General features: G+C 48.6%; 1 protein-coding gene and 1 long non-coding RNA gene across 3 annotated transcripts in view; one reads left to right on the top strand and one right to left on the bottom strand.

The window, feature by feature from the left end:
- The window catches only part of DNAH2 (dynein axonemal heavy chain 2), a 109,607-nt gene that overhangs the window by 79,827 nt on the left and 17,431 nt on the right, over window positions 1-12,349 (top strand). For both annotated transcript variants that reach the window (XM_055576633.1, XM_055576632.1), the window contains 13 exons: window positions 1,162-1,372; window positions 1,588-1,704; window positions 1,871-2,012; window positions 2,801-2,970; window positions 3,084-3,200; window positions 9,489-9,653; window positions 10,460-10,585; window positions 10,722-10,870; window positions 10,943-11,009; window positions 11,152-11,302; window positions 11,538-11,686; window positions 11,871-12,004; window positions 12,177-12,321. In XM_055576633.1, the coding sequence (XP_055432608.1) occupies window positions 1,162-1,372; window positions 1,588-1,704; window positions 1,871-2,012; window positions 2,801-2,970; window positions 3,084-3,200; window positions 9,489-9,653; window positions 10,460-10,585; window positions 10,722-10,870; window positions 10,943-11,009; window positions 11,152-11,302; window positions 11,538-11,686; window positions 11,871-12,004; window positions 12,177-12,321 (1,843 nt within the window). The remainder of the gene's footprint in view (window positions 1-1,161; window positions 1,373-1,587; window positions 1,705-1,870; window positions 2,013-2,800; window positions 2,971-3,083; window positions 3,201-9,488; window positions 9,654-10,459; window positions 10,586-10,721; window positions 10,871-10,942; window positions 11,010-11,151; window positions 11,303-11,537; window positions 11,687-11,870; window positions 12,005-12,176; window positions 12,322-12,349) is intronic.
- On the bottom strand, window positions 9,244-12,277 carry LOC129649327 (uncharacterized). The gene is made up of 3 exons (XR_008713092.1): window positions 12,157-12,277; window positions 11,850-11,984; window positions 9,244-10,976 (listed from the first exon to the last, which is right to left on the bottom strand). It is a non-coding gene; the product is annotated as an uncharacterized LOC129649327 (long non-coding RNA).

Here is a 12,349-nt window from a genome sequence, read left to right as displayed (position 1 = left end):
CATCTCCTACTCAAGCGAATCTTCCCAACCCAGGGATCAAACCCTCATCTCTTGTGTGTCCTGCACTGGCAGGAGGATTCTTTACCACTGCACGACCTGGGAAGCCCATATTTAGTATTTAATTCAGAAAACAATCTCTTAGACATTTTTTGGGGGACGGCACAACATTAAAACTTTGTGAATGAGTTGCCAACATTTAAAACTTGAAGCCTTGGAAAACTCCAGATTTCCAATCTGTCTTGAAACATCAGAAATTGTGGCAATACAATTCCACATTCACTCTCAAATGGAAAAAACCAGGCTGAAGCCCAGGGCTTTGTCCACAAAGGTCCGTCTAGTCAAGGCTATGGTTTTTCCAGTAGTCAGGTATGGATGTGAGAGTTGGACTATAAAGAAAGCTGAGTGCTGAAGAATTGATGTTTTTGAACTGTGATGCTGGAGAAGACTCTTGAGAATCCCTTGGACTGCAAGGAGATCCAACCATTTCATTCTAAAGGAGATCAGTACTGGGTATTCATTGGAAGGACTGATGTTGAAGCTGAAACTCCAATACTTTGGCCACCTAATGTGAAGAGCTGACTCATTTGAAAAGACTCTGATGCTGGGAAAGATTGAGGGCAGGAGGAGAAGGGGATGACAGAGGATGAGATGGCTGGATGGCATCACTGACTCAATGGACATGGGTTTGGGGGGACTCTGGCAGTTGGTGTTGTACATGGCGTGCTGCGGTCCATGGGGTCGCAAAGAGTCGGACACAACTGAACTGAACTGAACTGAAGCCCAGGGATGGCCACCCCCTTGAGAGAAGTTTGTATTTTCTGGTTCACTGCAGCCCCACTGCCTGCTGCACAGTGGGGAATTGCTGCACAGTAGAAAGGCCTCAGGTAGGGAAGTGGTACAATGAAAACGGTAGCCAGCATGCCAACCCTGACAACGGTGTGTAGAATAAATGAGGGACGAGAGTCCGGAAACAAGAAGACCAGTCGGGAGGCTGTTGCCAATGATCCAGGCAAGGAAATGATATAGATCTGACTAGGGTGGTGGTGGTGGCAACAAGCAGAAAGTCAGGGACCAGAGCCATGCTGGGAAGGGAGACTACATGGGCCTCTCCTTTCTGGGGGCCCAGCCTCCTGGGGTTCCTAATCCTACTCTGTCCCCTAGGTTGCTGGCGGAGAAGCGGCAGGAGCTGCTGGACCAGGCCAATAAGCTGCGGACAGGGCTGTTTAAGATTGATGAAACTAGGGAAAAGGTGGAAGTGATGTCCTTAGAGCTGGAGGATGCCAAGAAAAAGGTGGCTGAGTTCCAGAAGCAGTGCGAGGAGTACCTGGTCATCATCGTGCAGCAGAAGCGGGAAGCGGATGAGCAGCAGAAGGTGCCCCTGCCCCCCTGGATCGCCCCTGCCCCTCGCGTCCCCTATTCCCTGTGCCCACTGGGCAGAGGGGCTTCCCAGCCTCCATCAGTTATAGGGCAGGGGTGCCAGTCCCACTCCTCAAGGCTTCTTTAGCTCTTGCATCATTACCACTAGCACCATCACCCCACTGCTGCTCAAGGTGAAGACAAAAAGCCTTGTCTTCTCTTCATCCGTAGGCCGTCACAGCCAATAGCGAGAAAATCGCGATTGAGGAAGTCAAGTGCCAGGCACTGGCTGACAATGCCCAGAAGGATTTGGAAGAGGCATTACCAGCCCTGGAAGAGGCCATGCGGGTATCAGGATGGGAAGGCACAGGAAGGAGACTGGGCTGGCCTTCCTTGTTCTCAAAGTCCCCTTGGAAGGGAGGAGGAGGGGAACTACAGCTAAGTCCTGTCTCCATAAAGGACCCATATTGCCACCTGAGTTGACTCTGGTCCTCAAGTTCATCCCTTTTCTCAGGCCCTGGAGTCTCTGAACAAGAAGGACATAGGAGAGATCAAGTCTTATGGACGCCCCCCGGCCCAGGTGGAGATGGTGTTGCAGGCAGTCATGATCCTTCGAGGCAATGATCCCACCTGGACAGAGGCCAAGAGGCAGCTAGGTGAGCCAGGAAACCGGAAGGTAATTTATGCCAGTCCGCCCAGCATTCCTCTGATCATCTACTGGACGTCAGGCACTCAGAAAGACAGAGATGAAGGATGCAATGTGCCCACTCTCAAAGCACAGAGCCTGGTGGGGAAGACGAGGCATAACCATCAGTTAAGGTCTTTGGTTGTAGGTAACTCATCTTCATTTATGAAAGAAACGAAAGAAAAAAGAAAGAGGGACTTCCCTGGTGATCCAGTGGTTAAGACTGCACTTCCAGTGAAGGGGAGCGGGTTCAATCCTTCGTCAGAAGATCCCACATGCCCCATGACTCAGCCACACACACACACACACACACAAAGGGAGAAGTTGTAAGGATATTGGAATGTATTTCAGAATCTAAGGACAGGCGTGCCTTTGCTCCCCACCCCGCAAAAGGACAAGAATCAGAAAAGGGAAAACAAGGGTCTGTTTTACTCTTGTGATATTTTTCCTGCTCTGAGTTCTGTTGGTGGAATGTAGCCTGCAAGCAATAGTTTGGTGACCCCCTGCCCTAGAAGAAGGTGCAAAGTATATAGACAGAATGGTGTGTGGGACGGGTGGTCAGGCTGAGAGGGTGGAAGGTACGTGATGGGAGTAGAGGCTGAGGAGGTTGTGGAGGCTCTGGGAGCCTCAAGGGTCTAGATGAGGGAGCACGGCCAGTGGAGGGACTGTGGGTTGAGGTCAGGCCTTGGGAACTGAGCCCAGGAAGCACATGGCTGTGCCTGAGCAGTGGAGGTGAGGCCCCCAATCTTCATCCCCCAGGGGAACAGAACTTCATCAAATCACTGATCCACTTCGATAAAGACAATATCTCAGACAAGGTCCTGAAGAAGATCGGAGCCTACTGTGCCCAGCCCGATTTCCAGCCTGACATCATTGGCCGTGTGTCACTGGCCGCCAAGTCCCTCTGCATGTGGGTTCGGGCCATGGAGGTAGGCAGTGACAGGCGGGGTGGGAGCAGTGAGGCCAGGTGGGAGGAGGGGGATGGAAGGCTCCTGGCAGGTGAGTGGTGGCGAGTGAGAGGGTGCCTGCTGTCTCCCCGCAGCTCTACGGGCGGCTGTACCGGGTGGTGGAGCCCAAGCGGATCCGCATGAACACCGCATTGGCCCAGCTTCAGGAGAAGCAGGCGGCCCTGGCCGAGGCTCAGGAGAAGCTGCGTGAGGTGAGCCTCATACCTATGTTTTCCGTTTTCCTAGGTGGTAGCTCTCCCAGATTCCCGATTTCTAGGATGCTTCCTTTCTGTTTATTTCTCCCTGTCTAATTCTACCCCCTCCTCCTTATAGTCCTGCTGCCTCCCACTCTGCGCCTTGTTTAGATGGCTGCCTCTGGCTCAGAAAGCTAAGTCAGTGAGAGGGTTACAAAGGCACAGGGGCGCTGTCTCTGGGGAGCCCTTCCCACAACTGACCTGGAGCTGGCAGTGTTCGCCATCCTTTGTTGGGGCCCTTTGGAGAAGGTCCTTGAGACAGTAACTGATGAAGTCTGTGTGGCAATGGGTCTTTGCTCGGGGGATGGGGCAGGGGTGTCACACTGCTGCTTGGACCTGGAGGAATACGAGGGTGTTGGAGCCTGGGGTTGTCGTCTGGAGGTAGAGAGGGTTATTTCCTGTGAGAGGGCTAGATAATCCAAAAGGTGCTGTCCTACCAGATACATGCACAAGTAACTCTCATTCAGGCAGAATATAAGTGCTATTATCAAGAGTTCAAAATTCTTTCAGTCTATCATTTAATTTTCTATCATTGATTTAATAGGTAGTGTAAATATATCCACATGGTTTGAAATTCAAAAGGACAAAAGCGTATCCAGTAAGAATTCTCCCTTTCACCTTCTGCTCTCTAATCATCAGCTCCCCTCACTTGAAGGTAACTTCTGCCTTCCAATGCAGGGGATACCAGTTTGATCCCAGATCAAGGAACTAAGATCCCACATGCCTCGGGGTAACTAAGCCCATGTGCTGTAACCAAGATCCAGCGTGCACACACATACACACAAAGAAGATTCCATTCTGACCCATTTCAGAGGCTTCTGGGCAGTTTCCAAACCAGGGGTCCCTAACCTTCGCTGTGTGTCAGAATTGGACCTAGGGAAAAAATATATTTTCAGGGATCCAAGCAAATGAGAAATGGTTAAAATTATTTACTCAAGATTTGGATTGAAATGTAATATAGCTGGACTCTGGGCCTCTTCCCAGACCTCTAGTGCTGTGTTCAGGGTTTCCCATCTCTGGGCGACCCTGATGGAGAAGAAGGCTTCAAACGACTGATTTCAAGGCTCCCCCAGAGATTCTTACTTAGTTGGCCTGGCAGGAGCCCAGGGTCAGCACAGTGCTAGCTGCAAGCAGGTGGCTCAGCGTGCCTGATTCTGAAGTTCTATTGAAAGCTATATTTGCATCTTACACTTTCAGTAACAAAGGAGAAATTTCAGTTCCCTGTTTGCGTACTGTTACCAACTAGAGGTCCTCAAGATGCGGTGTGAGATCCCCCACCAGCAACCTAACACGAGGTGTCCTACAAATGCTTCTCCCAAGAATGACGCTGTTGGCAGCTGACCCTACAGGCCCATTTTTTTCCCACATGTGAAGGGGACAACCCCTAATTATCTGGCCCAGGATATGATTCATCCAGAGGTGAGAAACCTTTCCTAATGGATGGCCATACCTGTGAGTGTTTAGGCTTGAAAAAAAGAGGAAAAGAGTGAAGATTTCAAGAGAGGTTGAGAGGTAATGATGAACCGAGGTGGTGGGGGATTGAAATCAGGAGGCGAGGTTCTAGCCCCAGCACCGGCAGTAACCAGCAAGTCACTTAATCCCACTAAATCTTGGGCATTGGAAGGCACATTCTTAACCTCTGGACCACCAGGGAAGTCCCAGAACAGACTCTTCATCCACCACAGAACTCTTAATTAAGGCCACCCTTGCAGACTACATCTCTCCCCTGTCCAAGCCCCATTTCCTAGAAATTGTCTTGCTTCAAACATCTGTCTCTATAGAGAAAGTCACTCATTCATAGACAAAGCTACAGCCATCTGCCAAGGTCAGAATAACACAGGGTTGGCCTAAAGACTTTCACTGAAGTCATAGAAGTTAAAAGTCAACCACACAAGTGTAAAAACCCACTGGGCCTAACATGAGCCTTACTCACCTTACTTACCTTACTCAGAACACCTGTCCACACGCTGCAGTCTGATCAGGAAACTCCCAGCACTGTCAAAAATGTTTTGGGGGATTTTCTGGTCTGCATATATGTATACTCTCTCTTTTTTTAAACCTGTGCCATTGTTTTTTTTTCATTTTCTCTTTTTTTCCATTTTTTCATTTTTTGGCCATGCCATATGAGTTGTGGGATCTTAGTTCCCCAACCAGGGATCAAACCTACACATCCTGCATTGGAAGCATGGTGTCTTAACCACTGGACGGCCGGGAAAGTCCAAAAGGTATACTCTTGAAGGGATCTGAGAACTAGTAGTCTTATTCTATGCCCGAGTTCTAAGCAAATTGAGAAATAAAAGGCATTTGGCCAAAATATAACCTATAAAGTCTAGGCTGGGGGATGTGGGAGATGTCTGCGAGCAAGTGGCCCTCCTAGTGGGGACCCGCATCTTCAGACAGATCTACCTGGCCTTGGGCGTTGTTGGGGGGGGTGGAGTGGGACTTGTGCTCACCCCTAAAAAGAAAGGGCATGAGCTCAGTTGAGCATTCCCAGTTTACTCTTTCCAATTTTACCAGTCAGATCAGTCACCACCTCCCCTGGAGAAGGGTGAGAAAAAGTCCTGGAGGAAGTCTTCCAACACACAAGGGAACGACCAATACAAACAATTGTAACAAGCCATGACCCCAGAGGAAAAAATAAGCCCAGAGAAAATTCAGGTTATGAAAAAACTTGAAAAAAGTAGACCTCTAATTAGTATCATCAGAGAGAGTGATTAAGAAAGAAATGACATCCACAGAATAAAAATAGGATGATGAAAGGCCAAACGAAAAGGAAGAATTCTGGGAAATTTAAAAATGATCAAAGTGTGACATTTGGTAGAAGGGTGGGAGGACAGCATCACAGAACGTAACACAAAACCAGAGACAGAAAGCAGAATAGAGACACGACCAACCTGTAAGAATTTCTGAAAGAGAAAACACATCAGGGATAATAGAAAAAGTATTTAACAACTGGTTCAGCCCACACAGTGACCTGTCTGAGTGGGTCTCACCACGAGGAGCCCAGCCTGGTTCACACTGGACACCAACCCGGATCATGATGACATTGACGCTGTTTGTTAGCATTTGACCTTTATAATCAGTCTAGAGATGGAGCACAGAAGACCCAGTGTGGCCTCTCTGAATGTCAACCTCAACGATATAAAAATAAAGGTACCGCCTAAAAATTGGGGAAGTGGACACAGCTGGGAAAAGACAGGGCAGTGCTTTTGCAGCAGATAAAATAGGACACAGTTTTAACGTGTTGGGACTTTCCAGTTGTTAAGATTCTGCACTTCCACTGCAGGGGGCACAGGTTCAATCCCTGATCCCTAGTTGGCAAACTGAGATCCTACATGCCTTGCACAGTGGCAACAAACAAAAAAATATGAATTTATTACTTATAACACTAGAATGTTATTTAACATTATATAAAGGTAGCCAGTAAGAGAGATTAGGAACTATTAGGAAATTTGGAGAGATCGTGTGTGCTTGCTAAGTAGCTTCAGTCATGTCCAACTCTTTGCGACCCTATGAACTGTAGCCGGCCAGGCTCCTCTGTCCATGGGATTCTCCAGGCAAGAATACTGGAGTGAGTTGCCGTGGCCTCCTCCAGGGAATCTTCCCAACCCAGGGATCAAACCTGCTTCTTTATGTCTCCTGCATTGGTAGGTGGGTTCTTTAGCACTAGCGCCACCTGGGAAGCCCTTGAGAGATTCTAAATGCCCTTGAAGTGGTCTTTGTGGGTGTGAAACAAATGGTGAGAATTTTAATTGGTCCCTCTTATTATAGTATTGAAATGAAGTCCACTTAATTTATCCAATCATGTTCATGTCCTGATTTTATAACTTGTATCTATCAATAAACATTGTGATATTTGGGGAAAAAAAGAAAAAACGACTAGATGTAGAAAGAAAGGGATGAGGTGTGTTGGTATAAGGGAATCAGATCTTCATCTATCATAGCATTAAGTCCATAGAAATAGTCTAACGTTGATAAAGCAGGAAACAGCTGTATAAAATATACTTGTAGTATCCGTAGAGGATGAACTAGAAACAGGTCACATTGGCTACCTCAAGAAGGAAGCTGGGTAGATGGAACAGAGGGTTGGGAGGAAGATTTTTCATGCTTTCATGCCTCTTGAATTTTTAAGTTACCTATTCACAAAGTAAACACAATTAAAATAGAAAAGGACTAGCATCGTCAAGATGTGCTTATGCAAGTACAAGGATACTCATTACAGCTTCGTTAATTATAGAAAACGTTGGGAAGACACAAATGTCCATCAGTAGGAAACTTGTCATATAAATTGTGGTTCCATCATACACAAAATTTGCAGCTGTTAAAAAGAATGAGACAGCTTGACAAGAATGGATTTGAAGACAGGTGAAAAATAGTAAAGTATAAAACAGTGATATTGAATGTTACCATTTATCTTTTTGAAAACAAATCATCCATTCAAGAAAGATTTATTGAGTGCTGGACACTACCTGGGTCTGATTCAGTGGCGAACGTGGCGCTCCCCTCACGATGCTCACATTTTTACTGTTGATGGACTCGGTCTGGAAAGTTACACTAGGAACTGCTGACAGCGGCTCCCTCTCAGGCTGGGGCTGAGCTGGGGTCGGGAGTGGCAGGAGGACAAACCCCAGCACGCTTTTCTTCCTTTGGAATGTTGATTTGTGTGAAACATATTCACCATTCAAAAAAAAAAAAAATACAAATGGGACAAGTTATTTTCAAAAAAAGTTAAAAATGTTAGGTGTGATGATGGTGTTATGACTATGTCCTTTTCTAAAAAGCAATGTGTTATGAGGTATTTAAAGTTGAAATGTCATGAGTTTGTAACATTCTTTAAAATACTTTGGCGAAAAATAAGTAGATGGCGTAAATACAGCAAAATGTTAACAACTGTTAAATCTGGGTGATGGGTGTGTAGGTATTGCTTATATTAGTCTTTTTCTTAGGTTTGAAATTTCTCATAATTATTTTTAATTAAAAAGATTAAAGCTGCAAAAATTTAAAGCTGTATATAAATACACACACACACACACACACACACACACACACACACACACACATCCAGTAGTTGCATAAGCATAATAGTCAGAGATAGGGAGATAATTACTTGAAGAAATAAAAAGAGACACGGTTAAAAAATAATTTGCTACTGAAGAATGGAACTAAGTAGGAAAGTGGGCTAGAGGACTGTTGCTTTTCCTTATAACCTCTTTTATTATTTAGGTCTTTAACCCTGTGCATATATTTCTTGTGTAGAAAATCAAAACAGTGAAAACATGCAAAATAAATAATGAAATATAGATCTATCACGTAGGTTGGCTGCCTCCCCAGAGCCCAGTCTCCACGGGAAGCCAAATTATAATCAGAGTGTTGCTGATGAGTGTGGGCTCAGTGCATGGAGGTGGTTGCGTGAACCTGATGACAAGTGTCATGCAGTAGAGCCTGCCAGATAACCCAGCACGTGTGTGTGAGGGCCAGAGCACCCTTTCCCTGTGGGCCCCTAGCCTCTGAGTGGCCTATCTGATCCCTGAGCGACACCTTCTTTCTTTAGATGCTCAAGTCACTCAAGGGTGACATTTTGAATCTCCACTTTGCTTTAAAAAATGTTCCCTGGAGGGAATTCTCTGGTTGTCCAATAATTAGGGCTCCACATTTCCACTGCAGGGTCATGGGTTCAATTCCCGGTTGGGAAACTAAGACCCCCACGTGCCTCCTGGCACAGGCAAAAATAATAATAATAATGATAATTCCTTGGAGAGCTACTTATCTCATTCTCAAGTTCTTGGAAGTCAACCTCAATAGTTGGGAAAAAACGAAAATTTCCTTGTGATGAGAACTCAGGAGTCACTCTCTCAACAACATGGAATGGCGGTTATTTTTGTGTTATCTGGTCCTCTCTTGTCAAAACATCCTATGTGGTTTATCCCTGTGCTACGAGAGGCCCATCTCTTCCTCAGCCTTGAGTCCATGACCAAGCAGTTTCCAGTCTCAAGGAAGGAGTGGTGGAGTGGTGGAGGCTCAGGAAAGAAAACTCACCTGATCACATCACATACATTTGATATTGTTTTTTCCTTCACAACAACCCTGCAGGGTAGGTGTTAATTTTTTGTACCTGAGGAAACTGAGGCTCCAAGAGCTCATTTTTCCCAGAGGTCATAGAGCGACAACATGACAGATGGGTAATCCGAAGCCAGAATTGTCTGGCCTCCAGCCTGTGTTAGATCCCTATACTCTGATCCCTCCCAGGTGGCTGAGAAACTGGAGATGCTGAAGAAACAGTATGATGAGAAGCTGGCACAGAAGGAGGAGCTTCGCAAGAGGTCCGAGGAGATGGAGATGAAGCTGGAGCGTGCTGGGATGCTGGTGTCCGGGCTGGCTGGCGAGAAGGCCCGATGGGAGGAGACAGTAAAGGTGAGGCCAGCTGCGCCCCCTGGCTCTCCTCGCTGTTGCCCACCACTGCGACCAGCTCCCGGCCCATTTAGGTGGAGGGACAGGAGGGGAAATGATGGTGATGCTTGGGTGTAGGGACACCCAAGAATGGGGCGTTGGGCATTCTTCCTCTCCCATTTGGTGAGAACAGTGGGAGGAGAGGCTTTTGTGCCAGGAGTGATCTGCCTCCTTGTGTAGGTGGGGCTGGAAAATACTCACGAGGACCCTGATAGAGCCCACTGGCCTGACTGAAGCCAACCTGGGGCATCTCATCTCTGATCTCAGTGAGCTCCTGGCTTCACAAGAGGGTTAGGCCTTATCACAAACTAACACTGCTGAATTCTCTGGTGGTCCAGTGGTTAAGACTCCATGCTCTCACTGCCGAGGGCCTGGGATCTAAGATTCCACAAGCCATGTGGCACGACCAAGAAAAGAAAGAGAGAAGAAATAAACATTGCTGTTAAAGTTGTGGAACTCAAGGAAGTCCCCTCATGGTCTAGTGGTTAGGGTTTGGCGCTACCGCTGCCACGACCTGGGTTTGATCCCTGGTCAGGGAACTGAGATCCTGCAAGTCACATGGGACGGCCAAAATATGAAAAAAATAAAACATGGGGAACTCAAAAGTTGTGAGGGTAGGGTTGAGTTCTTGGGGCACAAGGATTTAGGAGAGGGAAAGACTCCCTCTGATCTGGACAGTGTCCAGAGGGGAGAGTGCCTTCAGACTTGTCCATGTGCCTCCAGTAATGGGGCCCAGGAAGACTATACCTACCTCCCCTGCTGTCCTCCAGGGCCTGGAGGAGGATCTGGGCTACCTGGTGGGAGACTGTCTCCTTGCAGCTGCCTTCCTGTCCTATATGGGGCCCTTCCTGACCAACTACCGGGATGAGATAGTCAACCAAATCTGGATCAGGAAGGTAAGGCAGGGCTCGGGTGTGATGCATGAGTTCCTGGGCTCTAAGATCACAGCCTCTGGGAGTAACAGATGTTGGGAAGGGGCAGGGGTGCTGGGCTCTGATATCCAGGCTGACGCTCCGGGCTCCTTCCATCCAGATTTCAGAGCTGCAGGTTCCTTGCTCACCCCGCTTCACATTCGACAACTTCCTGTCCAATCCTACCAAAGTTCGGGACTGGAACATTCAAGGGCTGCCCTCGGATGCCTTCTCCACTGAGAACGGCATCATTGTCACCCGTGGCAACAGGTGAGGATGTTGCTGGGAGCACAGGCCCAAGTGAAGGCTAAGCCTATCTTCTGACTCACACTTCCTCCTTAGGTGGGCACTGATGATCGATCCGCAGGCCCAGGCCCTGAAATGGATCAAGAACATGGAAGGAAATCAGGTACAGGGCTGGGGATGGGGGAGGGCTGATTCGTCCCCTTAGATTCTCTTCCCAAGTCTGACTCTTTCTGAGGTCCTACCCTTTGGCTATTACCCATCTTGTATCCCTCAGCATTTCTTCCATAGTTTTCCTTGCTTTCCAGGGCCTACAGATCATCGACCTGCAGATGAACGATTATCTCCGAATCCTAGAAAACGCCATCCAGTTTGGATATCCAGTTCTGCTCCAGAATGTGCAGGAATATCTGGATCCCACACTCAACCCTGTGCTCAACAAATCTGTAGCTCGAATTGGTCAGGGCCCAGGCTTATGGTGGGGTTGGGCTGAGACCAGCGAGGTCGGACCCATGGCAGGAAAGCGCTAGGTCTTTGGCTGTGTCTCCTACTACCTTGTCCCTGTATTCAAACACACCTGGGTTGGGGCCGTAGGCAGGCTGAGTCCCTGCTACTGGATTCCAGTTGGGGAACAATGGGTCAGCCCACACTTGGTCCTGTGGAGTCCCTGCCCTTGACCCTCCTGTCAGTGCAGGTGGTCGGTTGCTGATGCGCATTGGAGATAAGGAGGTGGAATACAATCCCAACTTCCGTTTCTACATCACCACCAAGCTCTCCAACCCCCACTACAGCCCAGAGACCTCAGCCAAGACCACCATTGTCAACTTCGCTGTCAAAGAACAGGTGGGTGGGGGCCGATGCCTAGACTGAACCAGGGTGAATCCAGAGGGCTGTAGAATTGGCCAGGACTGAGAAAAGGCTGAGATTGTGTCAGCAGCTGGGGATGTGGGGCTTGAGAGGTGTAAAAGGATGTAAAGGGTAAAGGTCACCAGATTGGGGTTCTCACCACGGGTCCTGGCCATCTCAGGGCCTGGAGGCCCAGCTGCTGGGCATTGTGGTCCGGAAGGAGCGGCCGGAGCTGGAGGAGCAGAAGGACTCCCTGGTCATCAATATCGCCGCTGGCAAGAGGAAGCTCAAGGAGCTGGAGGACGAGATCCTTCGGTGAGACCCTGCCTCCCCCAGCCCACAGCCCGCGGGGTCTGCTCGAAGGCTTGACTACAGTCCCGGGGGCAGGGAGGGGGGCGCTGATGATGGGTCGCCCAACCCCTGCTCCCGGCCAGGCTCAACACCCGCTGAAGCCCCTTTATACACACTCCTCTTGGCTTTTCTCCAGGCTGCTGAACGAGGCCACGGGCTCCCTGCTAGACGACGTGCAGCTGGTAAACACCCTGCGGACCTCCAAGATAACCGCCACCGAGGTGACCGAACAGCTGGAGACCAGCGAAACCACGGAGATCAACATCGACCTGGCCCGAGAGGTGAACCACAGCGACCTCCGGCCCCGCC

This window comes from Bubalus kerabau, chromosome 4 (genome assembly GCF_029407905.1).
Source record: "Bubalus kerabau isolate K-KA32 ecotype Philippines breed swamp buffalo chromosome 4, PCC_UOA_SB_1v2, whole genome shotgun sequence".
In the NCBI taxonomy this organism is placed as follows: Eukaryota; Metazoa; Chordata; class Mammalia; order Artiodactyla; family Bovidae; genus Bubalus; species Bubalus kerabau.
This window is presented reverse-complemented; position numbering and strand designations above follow the sequence as displayed.